The sequence below is a fragment of the Spea bombifrons genome, chromosome 4 (genome assembly GCF_027358695.1).
Source record: "Spea bombifrons isolate aSpeBom1 chromosome 4, aSpeBom1.2.pri, whole genome shotgun sequence".
Lineage (NCBI taxonomy): Eukaryota > Metazoa > Chordata > Amphibia > Anura > Pelobatidae > Spea > Spea bombifrons.
In genome coordinates this window covers 73,682,313-73,706,725 of record NC_071090.1, presented here as the reverse complement: position 1 = coordinate 73,706,725, position 24,413 = coordinate 73,682,313, and the positions used below count along the sequence as shown (strand labels likewise).

The following is a 24,413-nucleotide window of genomic DNA, read 5'->3' as shown; positions in this document are numbered from 1 at the left end:
ACCCGGAAGAAGATAGAAGAACTGAAGAAGAGGAGCGAAGAGAAGGAAAAGGAGCTGTAAGGAGAAAAGAGGAAAGGTAGGAAAGCATTCAGTGAGAGTGAGAGTGGATTGGTATATGTGTGGATTAGTGTATGTGTGGATTGGTATATGTGTGGATTAGTATATGTGTGGATTGGTATATGTGTGGATTAGTATGTGTGTGGATTGGTATGTGTGTGGATTGGTATATATGTGTGGATTGGTATATGTGTGGATTGGTATATGTGTGGATTGGTATATGTGTGGATTAGTGTATATGTGTGGATTGGTATGTGTGTGGATAAGTGTATGTGTGGATTGGTATATGTGTGGATTAGTATGTGTGGATTGGTATGTGTGTGGATTGGTATATATGTGTGGATTAGTGGATTGGTGTATACGTGTGGATTAGTGTATACGTGTGGATTGGTATACGTGTGGATTGGTATACGTGTGGATTGGTAAGTGTGTGAGAGTGATGGGTGTTATGCTGTACCATTCCCAATGTCTTTTTCATGATCTAATTATGCTCTAAAAGTACATCATAACTCCCATCACTCTATACTGTTCCATACAGTGGCAGAGCTGGGAGGCAGAGGCCTTGCACCCCCACCGCAGGACTCCTGAAAGGTAAGTGAACTTCAAAGAGGGAAAGGGTAGATAGTTAGGAGGGGGTAGATAGGGAGAAGGGAGTGAGACAAGGGAAAGGGGGTAGATAGGGACAAGGGTGTGAGAAGGGGTAGATAGGGCAGAAGGGAGTGAGAAGGGGTAGATAGGGCAATCATACTCCTTTCATGCCAAGTCTACGAGTACATCCTGGAATCTGGGTATGCCTGGGCATGATAGGAATGTGATTGTGAATATTGTTATTTAATTGTTTTGTCCTATTTTGGTGTGTTACTTTAAATAAAAGTGTTAGATTTCTTTATGGTGTGGGGGGGTCATATTCGGTTTTGGCCAGGTAAATGCTGCACTTTCGGTTTCAGTCCAGAATTCGTTTCGGTGCATCCCTACTACTATGCCAGACAATGAAGTGGTAGGCCTACACCACATCAATGTTTGGCGTAGTATATAGTGATTGGGGTTTTGTTACAAGTTTTTATTCCTTTCTTTTTTTGGGATGGGGGGGGCGCCAGAGGAGTAGTCCGCACAGGGCGCCAGAACACCTAAGGCCGGCTCTGCGCTCACACAAGTCCTATTCCCACCTTCTCTCACTCTCTCTTCTTGTTTTTAGCAGCTGGGGATATTTCTCCAAATTCTGGCCCTCTTTTGTTGCTCTCTTCCCTATCCTCTCCCAGTCAACATTCCAGAAACGTCAACAATCTTGTCCACATACCCTGCTGCTCCTCCTACCCCCCTATTACCTTTGCACCCTGGGACGCACATTATGTGTGTAACAAACAGCCTTACAAGACCACTTTGCCTTTAGTTCACTGCACCTTCTCTGAACTGAAACCTGTCTAACCTCTTGTAACACTGCTTCTCCCGCTGCACCTCACTCACACTCAGAGACCTGACGAAGGGAAGGGTGGTGGGGTAGGCTTCCTACTCTCCCCAATTTATACTTTACAACCTATTCCCTCTGCTCCATCACCCTCTTTCTCCTCATTTGAAGTCCATGCTATCAGACTATTTAATCCCATCTCCTTACGCATTGCTGTTATATACCTTCCCCTGGCCCGGCTAACATCTTTCTTGACCACTTTTCCTCATGGCTTCTTCTCCTGTGATGTTCCTTCTGTCATCATTGGGGACTTCAACATCCCAGTTGACATGCCTTTGAGTCCCATAGCTTGGAAATTTCTTACTCTTACCTCCTCTTTTGATCTCACACAACATATTAACTCCTCTACTCTAGATGATGGCCACACCCTGGACCTCATTTTTTTTGTGCTCTCTCACTAACTTCTCTAATTCCCCTTTGCCCCTCTCTGACCACCACTTCCTATCCTGCTCTCTAACCTTACCTCCTACTCGCTTCCTTGCACCCCAGAGACTTTAGCTCTATGAACTTTGGGAAATTCTCAACCGATTTACTCTCTCTCTTATCTCTAACATGTGCCCTAACACTGCTACCTTTCTCTATAACTCCACCCTCACATCTGCTCTTAAGGATGTAGACCCAGTTACTACTCGCTTTTCGTGACATGCATGTTTCCAACCCTGGCACACAACTGTAACCCGACAACTTTCATACTATTGAACGTAGTTGGTGGAAGTCTCATTCCACGTCTGGCTTTCTGCACTATAAGTTAACGCTGAGTTCCTGCTACTCTGCTCTCAACCTACTTCACGTCCCTCATCTCCTCCCTGTCGCATAACCCTTAAACAAGTCTTTAGTGTTTTCAATTCCCTTCTTCAACCTATCCCAAAAACCTCTTCTACTACATCAATAATAAAACTATCAGATATGAAATATGTGCACAGCCCCCCCCGCCCTCACCCCCCCCTTTGTCTATGCACCCTCCTACCCACTGACCTCTTCTTCCTTCACTACATTTAAGAAATTATCTGCGCTCACTGAAGAGGAGGTACATGCTCTTCTTCTTTTCTCTTGTCCAACCACATGTCCCCTTGACCCAATCCCTTCTCATCTTACCCAGTCTTCTATATATTCTTGTCCCTACTTTAGCTCACATCTTCAATCTGCTCCATCTACTGCATCTCTACTGGATCTGTCCCATCCTCCTTCAAGCATGCTACCATTACTTCAATCTTGAAAAAGCCCTCCCTGGATCCGCCCAATCTTTCCAATTACCGTCCCATATCTCTGCTTCCTCCCGCCTCCTAGCTTCTTGAAAGAATTGTTTATATCCAATTAACTAAGTTTATTCCAAAGTCCTTACTTGACCCTCTTCAATCTAGTTTTCGACCTCGACACTCTACTGAGACCGCCCTTACTAAAGTTACTAATTACTTACTGACTGCTAAATTCAAGGGCCACTACTCCATGTTAATCCTACTGGACCTTTCTGCTACTGTCAACACTGTGGACTACCCTATTCTCCTTCAAATTCTTAACGCTGTTGGTCTCTGCGACACTGCTCTCTCTCCAGGTTTACCTCCTACCTCAGCGACTCCGGTAACATTTCCCCTCCTCCCCTCAGTCGGGGTACCCCAAGGCTCAGTTCTAGGACCCCTTCTGTTCTCTCTTTACACTATCTCACTTGGTAAACTAATCTCATACTTTAGCTTTCAATACCACCTGTATGCTGATGACACCCAGAGCTATCCTCTCCCGCTCTCTTAGATCGTGTAACTGTCTCGCCTCTGTCTCTACCTGGATGTCTGCACTCTTCCTAAAACTCAATCTCTCCAAAACCGAACTTCTCATTTTCCCTCCCTCCATTGCTAAGATTCCCTCATCAGCTTCCCTTAATGTTAATGGTGCAATCATCTCCCCATCTCCTCATGCTCGCTGTCTTGGTATCACTCTTGACACTGACCTCTCGTTCACCCCCCACCACATTCAGTGTCTCTAAAAACCGCTGTCTCCTTCTTAAAAACATTGCCCACATCCGTCCTTTCCTAACATAGGATGCCACTAAGGCTTTTATTCATGCCTTCATTATCTCCCCCCTTGATTATTGTAACTCTATCTTAGCTGGTCTCCCTCTTACCTGTCTAACCCCTCTACAATCAACCATGAATGCTGCTGCCAGACTTATCTTCACCTCCCATCGCTTTACTAACAACTCTCTCCTCTGTCAGTCTCTTCACTGGCTGCCTGTGCGTTTCAGGATTCATTTCAAAATCCTCACTCTTACTTTCAAAGATCTTCACAGCAGTCCCCCTACCTACATTTCCTCACTCATCTCTAAATACACTCCTCACCGGTCCCTCCGCTCATCCAATGATCTCCTTCTATCCTCTCCTATAGCTATCTTGTCCACTTACAAGGTTTTTCAAGGGCTGCCCCATGCCCCTGGAATGCCCTCCCCCTCCAAACCCACTTCTTTATAGATGCTTACAATATTGCAGATTAACGCCCATATTCCTTTAGCTCACATTTCCTAGTTCCTCCCCTGCAATACTTGCACTAGTATGGCTGGTCCATCCCTAACAATGGTACTTTTACCTATTGTGTAATACACCCCAACGCCCTCTAGATTGTAAGCTTGTTTGAGCAGGGCCCTCTTACCTGTTGTTTCTGTAAGTCAAATTATGTCATATACTACTTACGTCCTGTCTACCCATTGTACAGCGCTACGGAATATGATGGCGCTATATAAAACAATATTAATAATCAAGGTGCTGTCCCACAAACTTGTAATTGTGCACTTCAGCATGTTAACTAAATAAAGTTAGTACCCTCTTATTTTTTTGTATCACTAGCCCCAGTGTTTTGGTCTGTATGTGATTTTTTTTTATCACACCAGCCTTAAGGGCTCAGGCTTCAAATGGATCACTCAGTGTATAGGTTTTTTTTTTCACAATAGCAACGTTTTATGCACAGTGCACATTTGTTTTTTTTATGTATTTTTTTTTAATCTGAAAAACACCGCCATCATTACACAGCACAACGGATTTGAGATTTTGGATTTCTGACACTGGATATGTCATGGTTGGACCTGGTCCCCTAAAAGGTTTTATGGTGAGGGAGGAGCTGATAGCCCTTATGGATGTCTTCCTCCATCTATCTAAGATCTGGTCCTCCTGCAGGCCTTCTGGCAGGGAAGAGAAGTAAGTAATGGCAACATATAGATCTGACGATGAATCCGGTTTTCTTTGATGCACTTATGTAGTAAATGTATTTATTTTTTTATTTCTAGTATTGGATTAAAAAAAAAATTTTTTCTTAATAAAACCAAAAACCCCAAAACATAATTTTTGCATTGTTTTCAGACTGCTGCATTATGTGTTTTCAGACATAAGTTAGTTGTATGTATATGTCCTCTTAGACTAACTGCTAGATTGTATTGTACTATATGGTAAACCATAGAATTTCATAATCACCAAGCCGCTTAAACCATCAGCCTACAATAGCAACCTCTTCACTACACTACACAACTGTTTATTTAATGCTCACAGTATTTAAATTAACATGGCCTCTACTATTAGGTCCAGGAACAGTAGGGAGAAGCATATTGAAACATTTTAGTTTTGGAAACATTTCCTTTTGAGTACAGCCCCCCCCCCAAAAAAAAAAAAAAACAAACCCCTCTGTTTTCTGCTTGTCTAGCATAAAGTATTATGCCTGCTTTTGTGGAAACAATTCTGATCCTAAAACCCCAAAGTAAAGTAGTCTGATCAGTGCTGGACATTATCCTGTTACCATGCCATACCGCTTCTGGTGCAGAAGCAACGGAAATCATCAATGCTTGCTACAGTATAAATGTGTATGTGTATACACAAACATAAAAATAATGGAAGGAGTTAAACCGACAGTCAAGAGGTCATGTTTTCTTCTGTTGTAGCAAAGCTTAACATGTAGTGTTGGAGTTTTCAATGTATGCGCTAACTGTTTAAAGGGACATTCTAGTGCCCCCCCCAAAATATATATTTAATGCTTTTTATACCATTTTGTATGGACTTTGTTGCCCATTTTCCACCTTGCCAGCTTATAATGAAGAAGCCAACATGGTTAAGTATGCTGCTTGCACATGTTTAACAAAGTACATATGTACAAGCAGTAGGCCTACTTCTTGTAGGCGATGCATGGATTCAAATGTAGTAAATGTAGTTGAATATAGTATACATGCATGCCAGTGTACATTTTACTGGAGTGATCCATAAATCACTGGAGTGATCCATAAATCACTGGAGCGATGAAGGCTGGAGTGTTTCATAAATATCCCTCATCCGTATCCAATGCAGTGTCTGCAAGAAAAGCACGCATTAAGCCAAACATTTAAGTAAACTGTTGAAGAAAGAAGGGAAGTACTACAGAAACAGTTAAAGGTGCCCTTTATGCACAATCTTAACACAATAAAAGTCACTAATCCAGTAACTTTGCTCATTTGGTCTATTAAATTTAACTGTCACATGGTCAAAACCCGCAAATCCATTCCAATCACCATATCCTGTTCAGAAGACTGATTAATTTGCATTCTAACCACGGAGTCCCCCAAAAGTCAATCCTCTATGTCACAGCTCCTCTCAGCCCCCCCCCCCAAACATCAACCAAATCAAATCAGGTTACTCTGCTCTTCGTTGGGACACAATGTTTAACCTTAAACCTTCCTGATGTAACTGTTTTACTCCCAAACGGGGAATGACCATCAGTGTATCTCACTGCATCAGCTTGATCTTCTTAATACAAGGCAGCTATCACCAAGTTGTTGCTGTGTATGGATCAGTGATTCAGAAGGGTGTTTGAACCACACTGGAGCAATAGCAAGATTCCAGGAATAAAACAGCACAGCCAAAACCAGCGATCTTCAAGAAAGAATAAATATTTTTTTTTCTGTTTTGTACTTAAACATGATGCAAACACCGTGCGTCCTGCCTCCTTCGTCCTGCTCATGCAGATGCACTATTTACAAGTTTGAAAAATACTGCTGTCTTCTGTTCGTTTTAATCTTTTGTTTTTAAAAGTCATGTACAAAGCTATGTTTATCGCCTTTTGTTTTTTTAACATTTGAAAGCAGTTCAGCTCCAACCCTCAGTTACAAAAGGTGCTGGGAGTCATCGTAGAGAGGTGTGAATACGTGAGGAAGAGAACAGCAGGGAAATGACAAAGAAGGGAGGACAGGGAGGCCAAGAAAGGCACAAAGAAGAAGCAAGAGAGAACATGGAATTTAGGAGAAGGGTTACCTTCTGAACGGAGCTATATAAGGAAATTTCTATTAAGGGGAAAGCAAAAATAAGAGAAAGCTTAGGCAAGTAGCTGTGATTGCCACACACGCGTTAACCCATCGACAGTCAAAAGGGGACATCAACAATTTGTATAGCAGTATAACAAGCACAACAATACTTTGTCACCCCCCAAACTGGCGCGGGTTAAATATGGCTACAATACTGTCAAACCATATCCTCTTCTAGCTGCTTTCCTTTTATTATTACAATATAATTTACTTAAACTTTCCATTAACAAAAAATAAAAAATAAACCAAAGGCCAGGCAAGAGAGAAAGAGAGCAAGAGATGACAGCAAGAAAAGGAGTAGAGGCATCTGTGCGGGGGGCCAGCCTCGGAGCAGAGTTGCATTTAATGGGAAGTTTAGCTCTAGTGTCAGGTGGCAACAGAGGTTGGTCTCTAGGGACGGATCAGTCCTCGATATATTCCCACAAGTCCTTCTCATAACCTTCATGCACGTGAAGTAGCAGAACTCGCCTCCTGCTCTCGCAATATCTGTTAAGAGAGATACAGGGCAGGATTATGCGACAGAACAAAGTTTGAAAACTGGACAGATCAAAAGCTCAGTGACAGGAGTGAACTTGGTGTGGTATTTATGATGTAGTACATACTTGAATCAGGTGAAAGAGGAGGAAATGTGTAATATTGTTTAAAAACAATAAAACAAAGTCAGATGGCAGGACTCTGCTGGTTTTCAGGATAGCCTCACATGAGCTATAACACATCAGTCGCAGACCAAGTAATACTGCCAGTACTCCCGATTCCCATGTGAACAGATTTCTCACCTGTACTTGTCTTGTACTTTTTGCTTAATGTCTTGCAGTGAATCTTGGGAAATGTCCCTCTCCAGATATCCAGACAGAACCTCTGTCGCATTCTCTAAATCAGCCTGGTTATTCTAGAGGGAATAAATACCATATGAATAACACAGATCTCACACACAGGTTGAACAGAATGCGTACCCCTCTTATACAGATGTTGTATCCTACAGTCACTCTTTAACCAAAAACAAATTAGCCTCCATGCTATATCGGAAGAGCAGAAGTGCTTTATGGCTCATTTTGTTCTTCAGAAAAATGTCAGTCAAGAACAGTAATAATTCTAAATGTATTAATTCAAAAGGCACTTCACATCAAACAATATTCTAGCCCGCAGGGCAACACATTGGATTTTAACACAATCCCTTGTATTACTTACTGTCAACCATTTGAGTACTGGAAGTCAGGAGAGATTTTCCCCAGGCCAATTTTCAAACCATAGCTACAGTTACATGTAAGTAATTAACAGGTTACATATTAGCTATGTAACTAATCCATATACCCCCCTTTCCTAACCACATAGTAAAAGTAATGATAAACTATATTTTTATTAATGAGCGTGTCCTTGTGTGAATAATTGTATTTACAATCACATATTTACAAAACCCCAAGCATTAGTCAATTACAATGGAGCTCACCTCGAAGATAATAGACTGGTTGTTCTTCTTGAGGTAGAACGCGAAGACATAAGTGTACATGAGAGTTGAGCGGCACTGGCACAACACATCCACTGCCTTCTTCAGAAACTGCACTTCGATCCATGACATGTTGTGCTGCTGCATCTCCTCCATCTTCTGCTTCACTTGGGCATAGAGCTTGTGCTCAAATCGCAAGCTCTGCATGTGGTTCATGTAGCGGTTGCAGTAGAATAAGTATCTCTGTAAGGCCGCTCGGGATCTCTGCATCAAAGCAGGAAATAAGAATAAGTTAGAACTAGCAAACAGGCAAGCTCAAAAGATAATGATTTTAAGAGGGAAAGGATATAATGAAGAACAATGCATGTAGTTTTGGATATATCCAAACTAAGTGCACAAAGAAAGTAGCAGTATGCACACCACTACCTGGTGGTTCTGGGTACAGGGGACTGCATCAGTAAAGTAAAAAAAAAAAAAAAAATTCTTAACCCCTTCAAGACAATGGCTGATTTATTTTTTTGTATCATTTGTGACAACGGATTTAACATTTCTGCGATGCTCGTGTATAGCTGTAATTTTCTTCTTTCCCTTATACTGAACCAACACAAGTTATATATTCTTTTTTTTTCACGACAAGAAGGGCTTTCCTTAGTTGTCATTATTTTACTTGTAACATATAATTTACTATAAAAAAAAAAATATAAAAAATGGTGAAAAATTATTTTACTCATCTATAAAAGCCAATGAAAAAAAACCTGCTAAATAGATTCTACTACTTGTCCTGAGTTTAGAAATATCTGTTTTTATTGTTTTTTTCTGCACGTTATAGGGCAATAATTTCAAAACCATTTTTCCAAATCTCATAAATTCTGCCCCATGTGCTATTTGGGACATCTTTGAAGCTGGCTAGGGCATTTCAAATGCTAGTATTTTAACTCTTTCCATGAACTAATTCTACCACCAGTCTTTGTCAAACCTTGTGGTAGTACCGTATTTCCCCAAGTATAAGACGCTCCCCTATTTTTGGGGGCCGAAATGAAAAAAGAAAAAACAAAATTGCATAAAGTTATTGTACTGGCTGCCTGGACATGATATGAGTGTGATTGATGTTGGCTGCTAGCAACTGTCAGCAATCGCACTCCTATCATGCTCAGGCAGCCAGTACATGCACATCACTTTCAGCCTCCCAGTTTCCCCTCCCTGTGCCCCTACACACGGATCCATGCTAACACACACACACATATATACATACAAACATTCATTTACTCCCCCACCTTACCTGAACTGCAGATCTTCTGCTGCCGCTCGCCGACTTCCGTTGGGGCCGCCGTTTCCCCTCTGCCTTGCTTGACGCGGCTGCACAGGAACAGGAACTGAGCGGAGTCATGTGATGCGATGTGCATTCACGTGACTCCACTGGGTTCCTGTGCAGCCGCGGCGGATCAAGGTAAGCAGCAGGTCCGATTTTTAGTTTAAAAAAAAAAAAAAAAATCTACCACCACTGTATAAGACGCACCCAATTTTTAGACCCCAAATTTTTCTACATGGGGAAATACGGTAATTGTTTTGCGTTCAGGTATGAAGTTACAGCTCCTGGTATATGTCACTGTCAACCCCCCCCCCAAATATGTGCTCAGCAACATCTCCTGAGGACAGTGATGGGTTTGTTGGGGGGCTAAAATGCCACATTTGGGACGTGTGCATTTTTCAAATTGGAATTTTACATGCGGTCATCCAACCCCCTTCCTGCATTTCCTATTTGGGATATCTTTGAAGCCAGTCAGTTCAATTTTCCCCATCAAATCATATTTTTGAAAACTAGACACCCCAGGGTATTTCAAATCATGGTATTTTAACTCTTCCCATGCGCACATTTTACCACCAGCCTTCAAAGCTTGCAGTAGTATTTTCAAATTTATCAAATCAGACATTTTTTTTTTAAACTAGACACCCCATAGACATTTAACATGCCAGAATTTTAACTCTTTCCATGCAAGATTTTTTTGTGAAGTTATAGCGCTTATTTTAGGACTTGCTCATAAAAAAATAAAACGTTTATACTGAAGACCCTGATTATAAGACGACCGCCCAAAATCTGAATATTAAATTAGCAAAAAAAGAAAAAGCCTGAATATAAGACTACCCTATAGGAAAAAAGTTTTACTAGTAAATATTAATTCATGTAAACTATTTTTTCATATTTAATAAAAGCTATGATTGCGAAAAATATTTTTTGTTTTTATTTCCTTTTATTTGCCAGCATGCCCCCTATTTATGCACATCTGCCCCTGGGCTTGCCATTCTGCACCCCGAAATGCCTTTTAACCCTCTACATGCCACTCTGCCTCCAGAAATGCCTTATACCCTCCTATACGCCACTGTGCTCCATGATATGCCTTTTAACCCCCTATATGCCACTCTGCCCCATGATATGCCTTATACCCCTATATGCCACTGTGGCATATAGGGGGTTAAAAGGCATATCATGGGGCAGAGGGGCATATAGGGGGTTAAAAGGCATTTCTGGAGGCATATCTATACATACGATTGCTAACAGCAACATGCATGCTGGAACCTGGGCATAATAGGAGTGTGATTACAGCCTCCCTATGCCATGCTACCCCCCCTTTCACATCCATGCTATCACACACATACACTCATTCACAAACATTTAAATACTCATTCATTCCCTTAATCACGCATACTTGCTCATAAACCCTCCCCCACCCCTTACCTGAACTGCAGATCTCTCACTCGCAGACTTCTGCAGGGGCCCGGCTTCTTCCCTCTGCAACTTCTCTTGTCCCGCCCCCAGAGAAAGAAGGAGGGGAGCAGAGGCACGTGACGTGCATTCACGTGACTCTGCTGGGTTCCTGTTCTCCTGGCCGGTACAAGAGACGTGCTGCTCGCACAGTGTGCGACCAAAGCACCGGTAAGCAGCCTGGCCCTATTTGAGGTCTAATTAGAAGACAACCTCGATTATAAGACAAGGGGTATTTTTCAGAGAAAATAGGGTATATATATTTGGGCTTTAAGAAAAAAAATGTTGGAACTGGAAGGTTCCCCTGAAGGTGACATCAGTGGGGAATTACTTTACATGTTACCATTTTTAAACTTTTTTTTGCCTCCTAAGCTCTTTTAAACCAGGCATCTGCCACCATACAATATATGGCAGAGGTTGATGTCTGGGGGAGGGGCCACACCGGGCCCCTGCTGCCGATCTCAGTGTTGCTGAATGTCTTGACATCGAGGCATTACAGCTACACCCATTTACAGTCATGACGTGCCAGGCACACCGATTGTCATTAAGGGGCTAAAAACAAAGTAAAAAAAAGGATAACAAAAAGTTAACCAGTGGCAGTTCTTGGGACCTGCCACTAACCCTCCCAAGCAAGACTTCCAATATGAAAGCAAGTATCCACTTATGCATATAGAAGGCTGCAAATCAGGATCATCAGTAAAATTTAAAAAAATAATAAAAAGAAAAATTATCCATCGGCAGGCTGGATCATTGTGAACCATGGTTTTTCCGGAGCAGGGGACCTGGGAACCACCATTCATGCTCCCCCATGTCGGAGTCGGAAGTCTTGCCTTGTCAGATGACATGGTTACGCAAGACCTCCTTTATGAATGGATGCATCGCGTACACAATGAACGTGATGCTCCATTCATCCGTTGTAAATGCAGCTAATCGGTCTCAGGCGATTCTAGGGCAACAGAAAATTCTATAAAAATAAAAAGATTGCAGCCTAAAGTGATTTTCAATTTACATGTGGAGAAATCGGAATCTAGTCTGTGGGTAATTAGGCGGAAAATGTTTTTGGGGAAGAGGGGTGGTGGGAATTGGTGTTTATTTTTGGGAGGAGGCAACTGGATGGTGTATTATTTTGGTGCTAGGTAGGTAGGGAGAAAACCTTTAATTTTTAAAATGGCTAAATTGTATACAGCGGAGCATGCCAACAATGTACTGACAGAGTCAGACTGACAATTCTTCTGATGACTCTGATGTTGATCCCATTAGTGTCACCTCTAACAAAGAGGCCAGTCCACAACAGGATGATGAGCCCTGGCTTCCAGCCAACATGGTGGTACCAGATCTGCCCCCTTTTTACAGCAACACCTGGCATAAGTAGCCAAGTTGACACTAAGGCAGTTTGTGAGCCACTGGTGTTTTTTTTTATGCCGTTTCTGACTGACATCTCGTATCTCATAGTTTGAGAAACAAATTTGTATGCAGTCAGTACTGCTAAGCACCATTCCTGGCAACTCACTGACCTGGTAGAAATGTAAGAAAATATATAGTTCTGTGATGGCTTTCTGCCATAATCAGTTGTTGGCACTGAAGTACACAGGCCGCAAGCACACAGACTCACACAATGAGTCCACTGAGACAACGTGCGTTAGGGGGGAAAATGTCACTAAACAAAAGTACAAATCGCATGGGTGGTGTTGACTTGACTGTCAAGCGCCTGAAACCATATTTGGTGAACCGTAAAGCCAAAATATTGTATAAGAAAGTTGCCATTTAAAAAAGGCAGACACCGGGAGGTCATCAAAGATCTTCTTTTTGAACAGCCCCCTAACCCCGCAGCCTGATGATATTGTCAGCCTCTGCGGCAAACATCTCTCAAGGAAAACTCCACCAGCTGCCCCCCAAAAAAGCCAGAGATGTTGTAGGGTCAGCAGTAAAAAGGCATCAGGAAGGACAGTAGTTTTACTGCCCCTCTTGCCCATCTCTGCCAGGTCTTTGTATTAGCAGCTGCTTTCAAATCTATCACACACAAGTGGACTTTTAGCTTATATAGCATATACGTTTAAAAATAAAACAAATAAAAAACATGTTTTTATGATTAATTTGCTCTTCAGTTTTTGTTGGCAGTTGTCCTTTCCTGCGGGCAGGTAGGAATAATGTTTTACATATCTATAAAATGTATTAAAAAAACTAGTCTAGTCTACTTTTCAAAAATATATACTATCGCATTTCTAAAATGAAATGTGACTGCTGGACGGGGTAGCCATGTTGCGCCCTCTAACTTCCAAAACTCATAAAAAGCCCTATGCACGTTGGGTATATCTGGAGATGCAGCTGAATACATTTTGGTGGCTTTTTCTGCAGTTGCATGTAATCTGTGTTTCCTAAGAAACAAGGAAAGGTTGGTGAAAAAACAAAAAATAATTTTACAGCAGCCTTTGTCAGAAATTGGTGACCAAATGGTCCCATGATAAGTGTCCAAATGCTCCTACTGAAATATCTTGGGTATTTTGAGCTGGTAAACAGCCTCAAATCAGACATAAACCTCTCAAAATAAAATTGGAAAATTTCACGTTTGGAAAAGGGAAAGGCATGTTCCCATTTTGTGCCTCTTAACTTCCAAAAAACCACAAAGTCTACACATGTTGGGTGTTTTCAAAATCAAGGTCACTTACATGAGTATATTTTGTGGTATTTTGGTCAACTAAATTGGTTTGTGAACCATTTTCATAGTAAAACATAATTCTCATTATTTTAATGTATTATTCTTACTAAATGTTGGACTATACATCTAAAAATGATACCAAATGAAAGCTCTATCTGTCCATGAAAAAAATATATATAATTTGTTTGGTTGCATGAAAAATTAAGGAGAATCATGGTTAAGGAAAAAAATGCTGAAAAAGGTTTTGGAGCATAAAACACCCACTCAGGGGAAAAAAGGGGTTAAACACCGATTACTATTTTTAAATAACAGTGTGTTATTTGTCTGATTACAACAATAAATACACTCCCAAGATGCGAATGGCATAGCACTCTAGTCAATGAAAAAGTGCATGCATTCTTCCCTTGAGATTGTCAACTTATGATTCATATAATCCATCATATTCAACAGCGCTTTAGAAATGTTATGTTCCGATAGTGACCACTTACACTCACCTCCTGTGCATCTCGTGCAGCCTTTGCATCATCCTCATTGTAGCGATTACAGTTATACCTGTAAAAGAGATCAGTATTAGACGCAATAGTCCCAACTCAGCTTCACGCACAACACAATGTATTGCCCAGTAAGTCATATACTAGCTGTTTATTCAGATGAACTATCAAAACTTTACATGTATTGGTGTTTCCCTTACACTTACCAAGCAGAGCCATGGGGCTCCCACGGACCCAGGCACACCCAACAAAACTCTGCCTTGCAGTTCTGATTCCGGCACACCATGTGGTTACAGCCACCATCTTTCTCTATAGTAACATGACATTTTGGGCACTCCTACAACAGATCAGAAAGAAGACATGATTTGATAAATATTTTCAGTTTCTCTAAAGGGGGAGTCGAGTGTCCTATACTGCCACACCACGGTGGTAGGCATATTTTTAGCAACTTCAATATAGATGCTCTTCCTGCCCCCACCCCAAGCAGCAGTGAACACGTGTGTTTAGAGGGTGTTCTTGTTAGAGCCCCAGGAACTCTAACTTGAGCCAGTGCTGGAGCTGGCAGGTGGTTAGTATGTGCATTACTTTGCAAGAAATGCAATGGGCCAAGCACATCTCCTGCAATGTAAACAGCAATGGCACAGAAAGCCATAAATCCCCCATATGGATTTTAATAAATAAATTATGTAAGAGAGAATATGATGGCCAGCTCTGGAAAATCTGCTAGTATTGGCCGCTTAATGAATAGTTAAGTGGGAGTCGAAACCACGCTACTACTGCAACTCACTCTTAGTAAATAAACATCCAAGTAAAAAAACACAGTAAATAGCCTACCTTAGTATTAGCTGCAATCCAGTTTGATGTCTCACTGTCATCATCACATTTCTTAATCCACTTCTTTAACCACTAGGACGTGAGAGGGAAACTGACATTTAATATATATAAATATATATTTAATATATATAAAAGTGCGCCTGTATAAAGACTGATGCCAATGGGCATATTTCATCTTTTTTTTGGCACAAAGTCTCGTGTATATGAAATACAAGTTTCTGAAAGAACAATTAAGAATAGATCCATAAACTAATTTTAATTGGTATAAGAAAAATGTGATTTTTTTTTTTTTTTTTTTTACATCCCGCCAAGTCATTAGAGAAGCTGGCACATCACCTCACTTAACAGACAACCTTGCAAAAAGATGTAACGTTTCAGCAGAAGATACCCAATACGTCTCAATGCCTTTTACCTTTATGTTTTATCCAGCCTCCCATCCCTGAGCATGTGTTTTCCCTCCTCACCTTACACTTGACTGGGTCATGCCAATTTTCTCCACAGTTGAAGCTTGTAATATAATAGAGAATGAGAAACAGAAGAAAACAGCATAAACAACATTCCCACAGGACATAAAACATAGTACATAAAAAAACAAATCTAGCAGTAATGTAGAACAATGCTGGTGATAAAGAGGTTTAATTGCCACTACAAGGTCACTGACAGTTGCAATAATTAGAATTAATCTTAACCATCTACATTTTCTTTTACATGACACAAATAACCTACCCCCAACTTTGTTTATCTACCTATCTACGTGTAAGGCACAAGATTATTTAGTATTACATAGTTACATAGTTATATAGGCTGAAAAAAGACATGTGTCCATCAAGTTCAGCCTTTCCTATATCTGTTAATTTGTTGCTGTTGATCCAAAAGAAGGCAAAAAAACCCAGTTTGGCTCTTTCCAATTTTGCACTAAAAAAGGCTTTCTCCATGGATCAAACTATTTCCCCATAATTAAAGCTTATATACCCGAATATTATGTTTTCCAAGTATCCATCCTTTGTCTTTGTATTAAATACCTAACATATATTTCATTACTAGCTCATGCGTGTGAATATGAATACGTGTGTCAGACACAGATTGGCACAATAACATTACATTGTATAGGTAATATCCCTTCACATAGGTTGAACATATCCCTGTATGCGTGTAATATTGCCAGTGTTGTTCTCTTGGCCACACTGATCTCCCATCTGGCTTCCATCAACTGTTTCTTACCAGAACTGACGGCCACATTTGCAACGTACAGGTTTGGCATCAGGATACTGAACCTTCACCACATGATGACAGTCTGGAGCTGGACACCATTTTAGAAGTCTGTTACACTGTGGAAACATATGGTAGAGAGGAGAAGATATATTGCAATTAAGGTTTGTGTCTTATTTTATGTGTGCATACAGATAGAACTATTTAATTAACACTTACCTCTACAAAGCTATTTGTTATTAAATGCTGATACTTTAATTTCACCTTAGAATCTGTTATCAGGCGCCTGGCAAAGAAAAAAATTAAACGGCTCAAGAGGAGTAGAAATTCACAACATTTAGAAAAGAGAAACAAGTGGCACTTGAACACAATGGTTGTTAGCAAATGAGTCAAGATACCCAATATAAGATTTGGAAATCATATTATGAGCATAGCAGCAATACACATTTTAGGACACTTCTATAAAAGTATAGCTGTTTAAAAAATAAATAAAAATGTGCATTTCTAGGACAATTGGTCTGCACAAAAAAAATACTTAAGTCCCAAGACTTCTCTTCTGTTATGGGTACTGCACTGCACTTATATTAATAACAACCATATTTATACACATTATACAAATGCAGGCTAAAAAATAAGACTGGAGGGGAATTATGCACCGTCATTTACACATAGCCTGTCTTCTAATGTGGCCTGCGAAAAGTTGATATCTCTCCTCCTTCTGCGATATCTACTAATCTCCCTGGCTACTGTTTTGTGAAATGGTCCAAGTCTTATTGCATTTAATCATACTGTGCCTATGCAGACCCAAAAACCTTTCTACTTAAGCATAAAACAGGACACGAGCTTGCTATACTTACATTACTGTATTGTCATCAACTAAGATATCACATCCATGAGCTGGACAGGAGATGGTCTGGAAAAGTTGACAAGTGTGTGAGAAAACAGAAAGGAGAAGAGAGGCACACAAGTGCAAACACAGCAGGAGTCACGGATGGCGACCAAGGTAAACGGGAGGGGAAGTGCAAGTGTGAGTGGCATGCAACGTGAAGGCAGAGACAAAGCAAGGTAGGATTGAAAATGATGAAAAAAAATAAGCTGTGTGAAACCCAAACAGAAACAATAATATGCTTATAAAAAGCAATAAGGCAGCTATAGCAATACATTAAATACAATAAGTAGTTATAGCAATACATTAAAAGGCAATTTCAACAGAGATAGCCTCCCATGGCCATATTTCTTACCTGTCCCATTCCTTCTTCTATGATTTTGGTGGTTAAATACTCGCCCCAGCACTGCATACAAAACTTGTGACCACACTCAAGGCCTGTGAAATACTAGAGAAAACAAACTATATGTAGAGGTTTTCACTTGTGAGTCAGTCAGGTTATTCCATGATGCTAGGTACATGAAGGAAGTTATTTAGAGAATAAGACATTTGATAGGAAGGGAACACACAGACAGATGGGAAAATAATATACAATAGGAGGGAGTAAGGAAACATGAAGAGCAACCTAGAGATACTTTCACTAAAGGGTGTAAATGTGAACGGGCCTACACTGACAGAAGGGTAAAACGTTACAAAGCATCATCTCAAAACACTAGGACACTCAGGTTGTACATCACAAGGTTCACTGCTACCCACAGTGATAACAACCTGCAAAGGTAAACTGAACATTAAATGGCCCAAAAATAGTAATAAAAAAAGAACTGTACCCTATTTCTATGGTGGCAAAGTCACAGAACAAATCAGCTTGCTAATCCATAAGAGGCAATGCAGGTTTAAGACTGATGCCCCTACACAGTAACCAATGCTTTAGTATGTTGAATATTGAGCAGCTTTACTTTAAATCATTCTCAAACATGCTGAAATGATATATTTGTATAATATTTTTCATTGGTGGAATATTGTATAGGTGTAACAGTACATCCTATTCATATGCTGAATGTATCAATGAGATACACAGACACTGACATGGCTGACTGTACAAGATATAAACGGATGGAAGTTATTCTCTATGCTTTTGTATTTATTCTCAGAATATGTCAGCATATTTGGAATTAAATTGGTTTTACTTAAGAAATAACACAACATACTCAGCCAATGAGATTATGAAAACTTGCTGCCTTATTTAATTGTAATTTTTGTTTGGTAATACACTGGGCTAATGTTTCTTTCTCCACCTACTGAAATAAAAACCAAAAATCACTTACTGAATTAGGGTAATTCAAGTAGCAGATCTGGCAGGGCATGTCTTGTGCAGAGGAGCGGGTGTTCATTTGGCGTGTCCGTGACTTCTTACTGGGGTTAATAACATGACATTCTGAAAAAAGCTTCTCCAAGTTTCCATCAAAATACCTGTGAGGGAAAAGCACACGGCCAAATTGTTAAAGATAAAAAGTAAAAGCAAAAAACGTGTGCTACTTTTATCTGGTCTCTAATGAAAACCATTGATAATTGTACAAAGAAGAGCAGTGGCAGTAATATGTATAATAAAACATACAAGGGGGCACTTGAATCATGGGTGAACCAAACAGTGGTGTATTCAGGTGATGGCAAGCTCTGAGCCCTAGTGAGCGACACCAATGGATGAAGTAGATATAAGGAAAGTATTCATTCAACATGTGGTTCAATAAATACAAACATGTATCTCAGAGAGAGAAGTGCTCAAATATGAGACGTCTTATAAGTGATAACTGTGTTTGTATCAGTGTTTTTCTGCAAAATTGGTTGCAGGCCTGATAATGTTGCTGGATTTTTGCACATGCACTGTTGTGCACAAGCACAGGCATGGGGAACATTCATACACACGCTCCCAATGCATTCTCCCATTCCCGCGATTGAATCCAGCTGTCATCTGTCTTTACCATTGGCACGCCAGCCTGCTAGACGATCTAGAATGCGTATAACTGAAGACTGGAGGGATTAGCAGCCTTGCAGAGTGTTTTCCATAGAAACACTGCAATGACTTCAATGTGTATTTAAGGAGAACAGTCAGGATTTTTTTTTTTTAACAAGACTACTCTTATAAATACTTCCCTAAGCTGCATTTGCTGTAAAAGAGGTTATATTTGAATTGTGTATAACAGACATTTGTAATGTAGATAGAAAATGATGAATACAAACTCACTCCTGAAAACACATGTAAATTAGAGATACCCTGACTCCTACATTCACCTTATTATCTAACAATCATCATTACAAGATTATTTAACTATTGTATTATCTACATAATATATAGCAGCGATCATACATAAATATCATATTAAATGTCACACTTCTACATAACAGTTATTTGTGTAAAGTCTATCATTAGTTACATTTTCGTTACATTAAGAGAGTAGTGTCCGTGTCTTTACCTCTCCATAAGCTTCTCTTTGTCCCAGTTGAAATGACTCAGAAGTATTCTAGTAATAGTAGCTGGATTCTGCAGACATAGAAAACAGAAGCTCAGTGAATTTTATTTTTTTAAATGACACTGGGTAAACAGGTTTTTCATGGTTCCAGGAATACTCGTTTCAAGCAATATACTTAAAACCAACACTTTTGGATTACTGCAACTCAGTAATCCTTCTGCATTAATGTTCATTTGAGAATGATATACAACATCTTCAATGCTAATATTAACTCAAATATCGTACAGAGGTACAGAGATGATTTGCACATTCATACCCATTTTCCAGGGAAGGCTCCATAACCATGGAGAAATATTAGAAGTGTTACTGCAGTACTTGTTACTTTTTTATTTTTTATATTAGAAAGTTACTACTTCTGGCAGTATAGTATTTACTATTTTTTCTTAGATTTGTTCATACGGTTCTACCAAGTAGATACTATAATGGGTCACAGAGGCCTCAGTCAACAGTTACATGCAGATACTATTTAAGGTCACGAAACAGAGAGAGTCATAACTGCAGTAACGTGCCCCCATGAAACTAACAACAATTGTGAAAAGGTAAGAAAGGGTTACTAGTGAGAGAAAATAAATATAGAATGTTATTCAAGGTGAAATATTTGGCAATTTGAAAAGTAACCTGCGTGAGTTTTTTTTTAGGAGACCATGCTCAGTACCCTCAAAGGTGCAGACACAAAGTACACAATTGTAGGAAACCCTACACACATTTAACTCATTTCAGCTGGTGAGCAGCCTCAACATTTGAGGGCTGGATTGTTAAACGTTCTGTGACACTAGGAGATCACTGCTTGCAACAGGCTCTCGGATTTCAAGGACACCATGTACAAAATGCAGACACCTAACACAGCCAGAGGCACAAAATCCAGCTCTCAAGACACTTCTCAGGTACAAGAAAAGAAATCAACCAATAAGACAAGACTTCTAGTTTATATCACTATTACCCAGCAGCGGGAGCAATAACACTATATTTAGCCTATATTTATCCAACCCAGAACTCGCACAACAACCTCCACACAATAGTATTGTGTCAAGGAACTGTGTGTGCGAATATGTTCATAAAGGAGTAGTGCGTCAGTCTCGTCTATTGATTAACCTGCTTAACAATTTTATTGTATAGTGACTCAGGCATTTCTGCTTAACAAATATGTGTGGGTGTGTTTTATTTTAACCGTATGACCTAAGGTGCATGGAGCCTTAACATCAAAAAGTTTCTAACTAGGTGTATACTTATGGCATACCGGTAGACAAGGTATAGGCGTCAACGACTCTTGTGTGCTTATTAATTATGACACTGTTGTGGTCAAACAGATCACTTTTTAACCAGCACGGGGATTTTACGTTATTCTGTGCCCAAAAGCTTTGGAAATGAATCATTTCTGGCTGCACCTGGGGACTGTAGATTTCCACGAGGTGCTATCATTCTTCTCTTCTCTACATCATCACGAAGTTGCACACAGAGTTTGCAAGTCATTAATAATCTCCACCCTATTCCATAGTGGCACGTGCGTGAAAACATTGAATTCATTAATTCAGAAAATGAAAGAATTTTTTTTTTTTTTTTTTTTACAGATTGCACATTTTTTTGCACATCTATGTTGTCCACACCATGATTGTATGACATGTCTAGAACATTAATATTGCAGAAGTGGGAAGGTGATGTACAAAAGAAAAGGCCTGTAAACTTCCTATGATTCAAAGATATGGGGAGGGGAAATGTCCCTAAATGCTTTCTAAAACAAAGGAAATTAAATTTCAGGAAATAACGTGTTAAGATATTTGCACATATAGTTATATATTATACTTAAAAGATACTACTCTATCAAGAAGAGCAGTCCAGGAAAACTATCCCTCTAAAACAAAGTATTGCAGAGGAACGAGCAGAACAATTCCCCTGACCTCAGCGGTAGACGGATACTGAAAGGGCTGGAATGGCTCTCAGTGTTCACAAACACTAGTTTAGAAATGTTGTCACTGTCCTGGTTGTATAGAAGCCCGCTGTGGAAAAAAGCTGATTAAGCCAGGATGAGCAAAAGTCCTAACATGGAGGTAGGGCACAGTGATTAGCCAATGCGTCACACATAAGGAGATTGTCCTGTGACTCAAGCATTAACATTGGACCTGCGTGGCTTTTGTCAATATTAGATCGATGTATTAGAGCAGCTCTAATGGTGGCTGCTTATTTTGAGTTAAATATCAGATTCTGTGGAGCTATAGATGTGTTCAAAACTCTTACAAGGTCTCTCAGATGCAATAGTTATAAACTGTATGCTCAATGTAAGGATCAATGGGACTGTGCACATGCACTGACATAACATCATAAACAGCATAAACACTGCCCACAGCAAGCCAAATAAACATTTCTTGAAGTCATACATTTTATGACATTGTTTTGTATGTATGCATGTATATATACACACACATAGAAATATCTCAAGTGTTCTTACTTATTTGGTGTTAGTTGAGTTTTCACAGTGGTCGTCCCTGACAGCTAAAGGCGTAACCAAATATTAGACCAAATATAACCAAATATATCAAAATGTCTGATAGCAAGACACAACTTACAGTCAAGTCATGGGTACAAAGCTTCACAGACTGACCTATTAGACATGTATTTCACCCACTGTTTTGACCAGTTTACGGATTTACGTAATAGCTACAGGTTTTACAAAAACTAAGTGTGTGTGATAGACCAAACTTGACTTCAAGACCCTGCCAAAGTAGCTCTAGCAAACCAATGCTTTTAAACAACTATTCGCTGACAAATTCTGAAACTTTAGCCAACCTTCTTTACATCAAAAGTAAAGTTTGCACATTTTTAACCAGAGAAATTCAAAAAGAAAGATAAGTTACTTACCATAAAACAGTCACTTCCTGCGGCACGCCTCCTCTCTGTCCCTGTTGGCCACCACCAGCATCCATACAAACCATCGGCCAGATCCCCACCATGGGAAGTGAGGATCCCATGCCATGTTATGAACACTGCTTGCACTTCTACTGTGAAAGGCCAAATAGAACAGAGAGGAGGCATGCAGCAGAAAGACGACATTTCAAAGCAAGTAGCTTTCTTATTTTATCTTTAGATAACAGTAGAAATCTTACTTTTGCTTAAGAGTTGAAACCACGTTCTGAAGAGTAAAAATAATGTTTAGAGTTTAAGAGTTTAATTCAGTTTATAATGGTACACATGCTCATAACAGTTCACTGAACTGATTTTAGGAAAAACTGATAGGGTTTCCTATTCCCAGTCTTAACTATGCACCACAAAGTACTAGGCCCTACTCACTGCCTTATGATGTATAGATAAGGCAGTGAATCTAGTTACAAAATAGTCACATTTTAGCTGTCCTTGCAGGCTAAAAATAATCAAGTGGCACTTCATGATTACTATTACCTGTATTTTCTTTTTATATAAAGTCAACAGTCTCTGTACAATCATTTATAAAGACATATAAAGAAATGTAAGCAAAGGCAGATAGTTCCGCATTAGGTGCTGGACCCTAATATATAGTGATATTATTTGAATTGGCTACCCTCAACAAACTAAAGATTTGGCAAAACTTTTTCATACCATTGACACAGTTTACCCCAAAACTTTGATCAAACCTATATGACAGATACCTGGATGACCTCATTCACTTCACGAATGCATTCCACCATATGCTGGAGGATCTGTTCAGCAGTGAGAACCTCGTATCGGTAATCTTCATCTTCTTCTCCAGGTCCAGGACCAAGGGCACTTCCTCCTCCCTCTCCACATAGCCCAGCTCTCTCCGATCCACCAAGCCCAGCCTCCACAAGCTCTACTTCACCCAGTTCCAGCTCATCATCATGTTCATCAGCGGCACTGTCTTCACTGCACTCCTCATCCTCGTCAAACTCATAGTTGTACCCTTCGTCTGAGTCCATGATCCCAGCTGAGAGGCCAAGGAAACACCACCAACCAATCCTGGACACTAACTATAGTCTATAGTCACGTGAGATTTCAGATCCAAAACTGATAAGATGAAGCAAAACACCACAAGTGTGATCCAAGAATTTACAGATCGGACTCATAAAATGAATAACTTTTAATTCTGCTCACTGTCAGCTGTTCTAAGATGGAGGAACCTGTGCCTAAATAATAGCAAAGTCAACAATCCCCCTGTATATTCAAGGCTTTTGCTGAGACTATTCAAAATGTCTATATTGAAACTCCGGGTGTAATCTGTATTATTCTTTCTAATTTTCAATGTGGATCTGACACTACAATTTAAGTATGTGACAAAAATGTATCTAGGGAAGGATATGTTCCTGTATCAATGGAACAGTGTGCCTTAACTTATTATATAAATGCCTTTGTCTAACGTTAATCAGATAAACTTAAATTTGTCAATTCAACTGAAATATACCCACATATACAAACTGGAAAGCATTAGTCAAATTACACAAATACAACTGTGTGGGCAACCACAGACACACAAGGTTTCCTCCCTGGTGTAAAATAATGATGTACGGCAGCCCCTCTCACACTATGTAATGTGTATCAGTTGATTAGAGTAAAAACTGTTACCCTATGGAGATGTGCTTAGTGAGCTCACCAGTACGGTGTTTAAATAGTTCCTTTTTATTCAGAGCAAATATTTACGCCCCTTAAGCTAGTCTTTAGACATACAGTGTGTATAAGGTGTCCTACTCACTAGAAATTCTGATATATGGTCACTATGACACTGCTGTATACGTTGCACACAACGATCTATATAATGAAGCCTTATGTAATGAAATATGTAAATGTGGCTCAGGCC

General features: G+C 39.9%; 1 protein-coding gene across 2 annotated transcripts; it reads right to left on the bottom strand.

Annotated features, from left to right (window-relative positions):
* Positions 1–5,908: 5,908 nt before the first annotated feature.
* Positions 5,909–23,681, bottom strand: ARIH1 (ariadne RBR E3 ubiquitin protein ligase 1). Of its 2 annotated transcripts, none has more exons than XM_053465020.1 (14): positions 23,251–23,681; positions 19,577–19,644; positions 18,431–18,575; positions 17,461–17,553; positions 17,077–17,132; positions 16,439–16,505; positions 16,232–16,338; positions 15,475–15,517; positions 15,011–15,082; positions 14,383–14,513; positions 14,174–14,237; positions 8,272–8,532; positions 7,601–7,713; positions 5,909–7,310 (listed from the first exon to the last, which is right to left on the bottom strand). In XM_053465020.1, exons 1-14 carry the CDS (start codon positions 23,536–23,538, stop codon positions 7,226–7,228), a joined length of 1,593 nt encoding a protein of 530 aa, XP_053320995.1. In that variant the 5' UTR covers positions 23,539–23,681; the 3' UTR covers positions 5,909–7,225. The 2 variants fall into 2 exon arrangements, with proteins under 2 accessions (XP_053320995.1, XP_053320996.1); XM_053465021.1 differs by having other exon boundaries at positions 14,180–14,237.
* Positions 23,682–24,413: the final 732 nt, after the last annotated feature.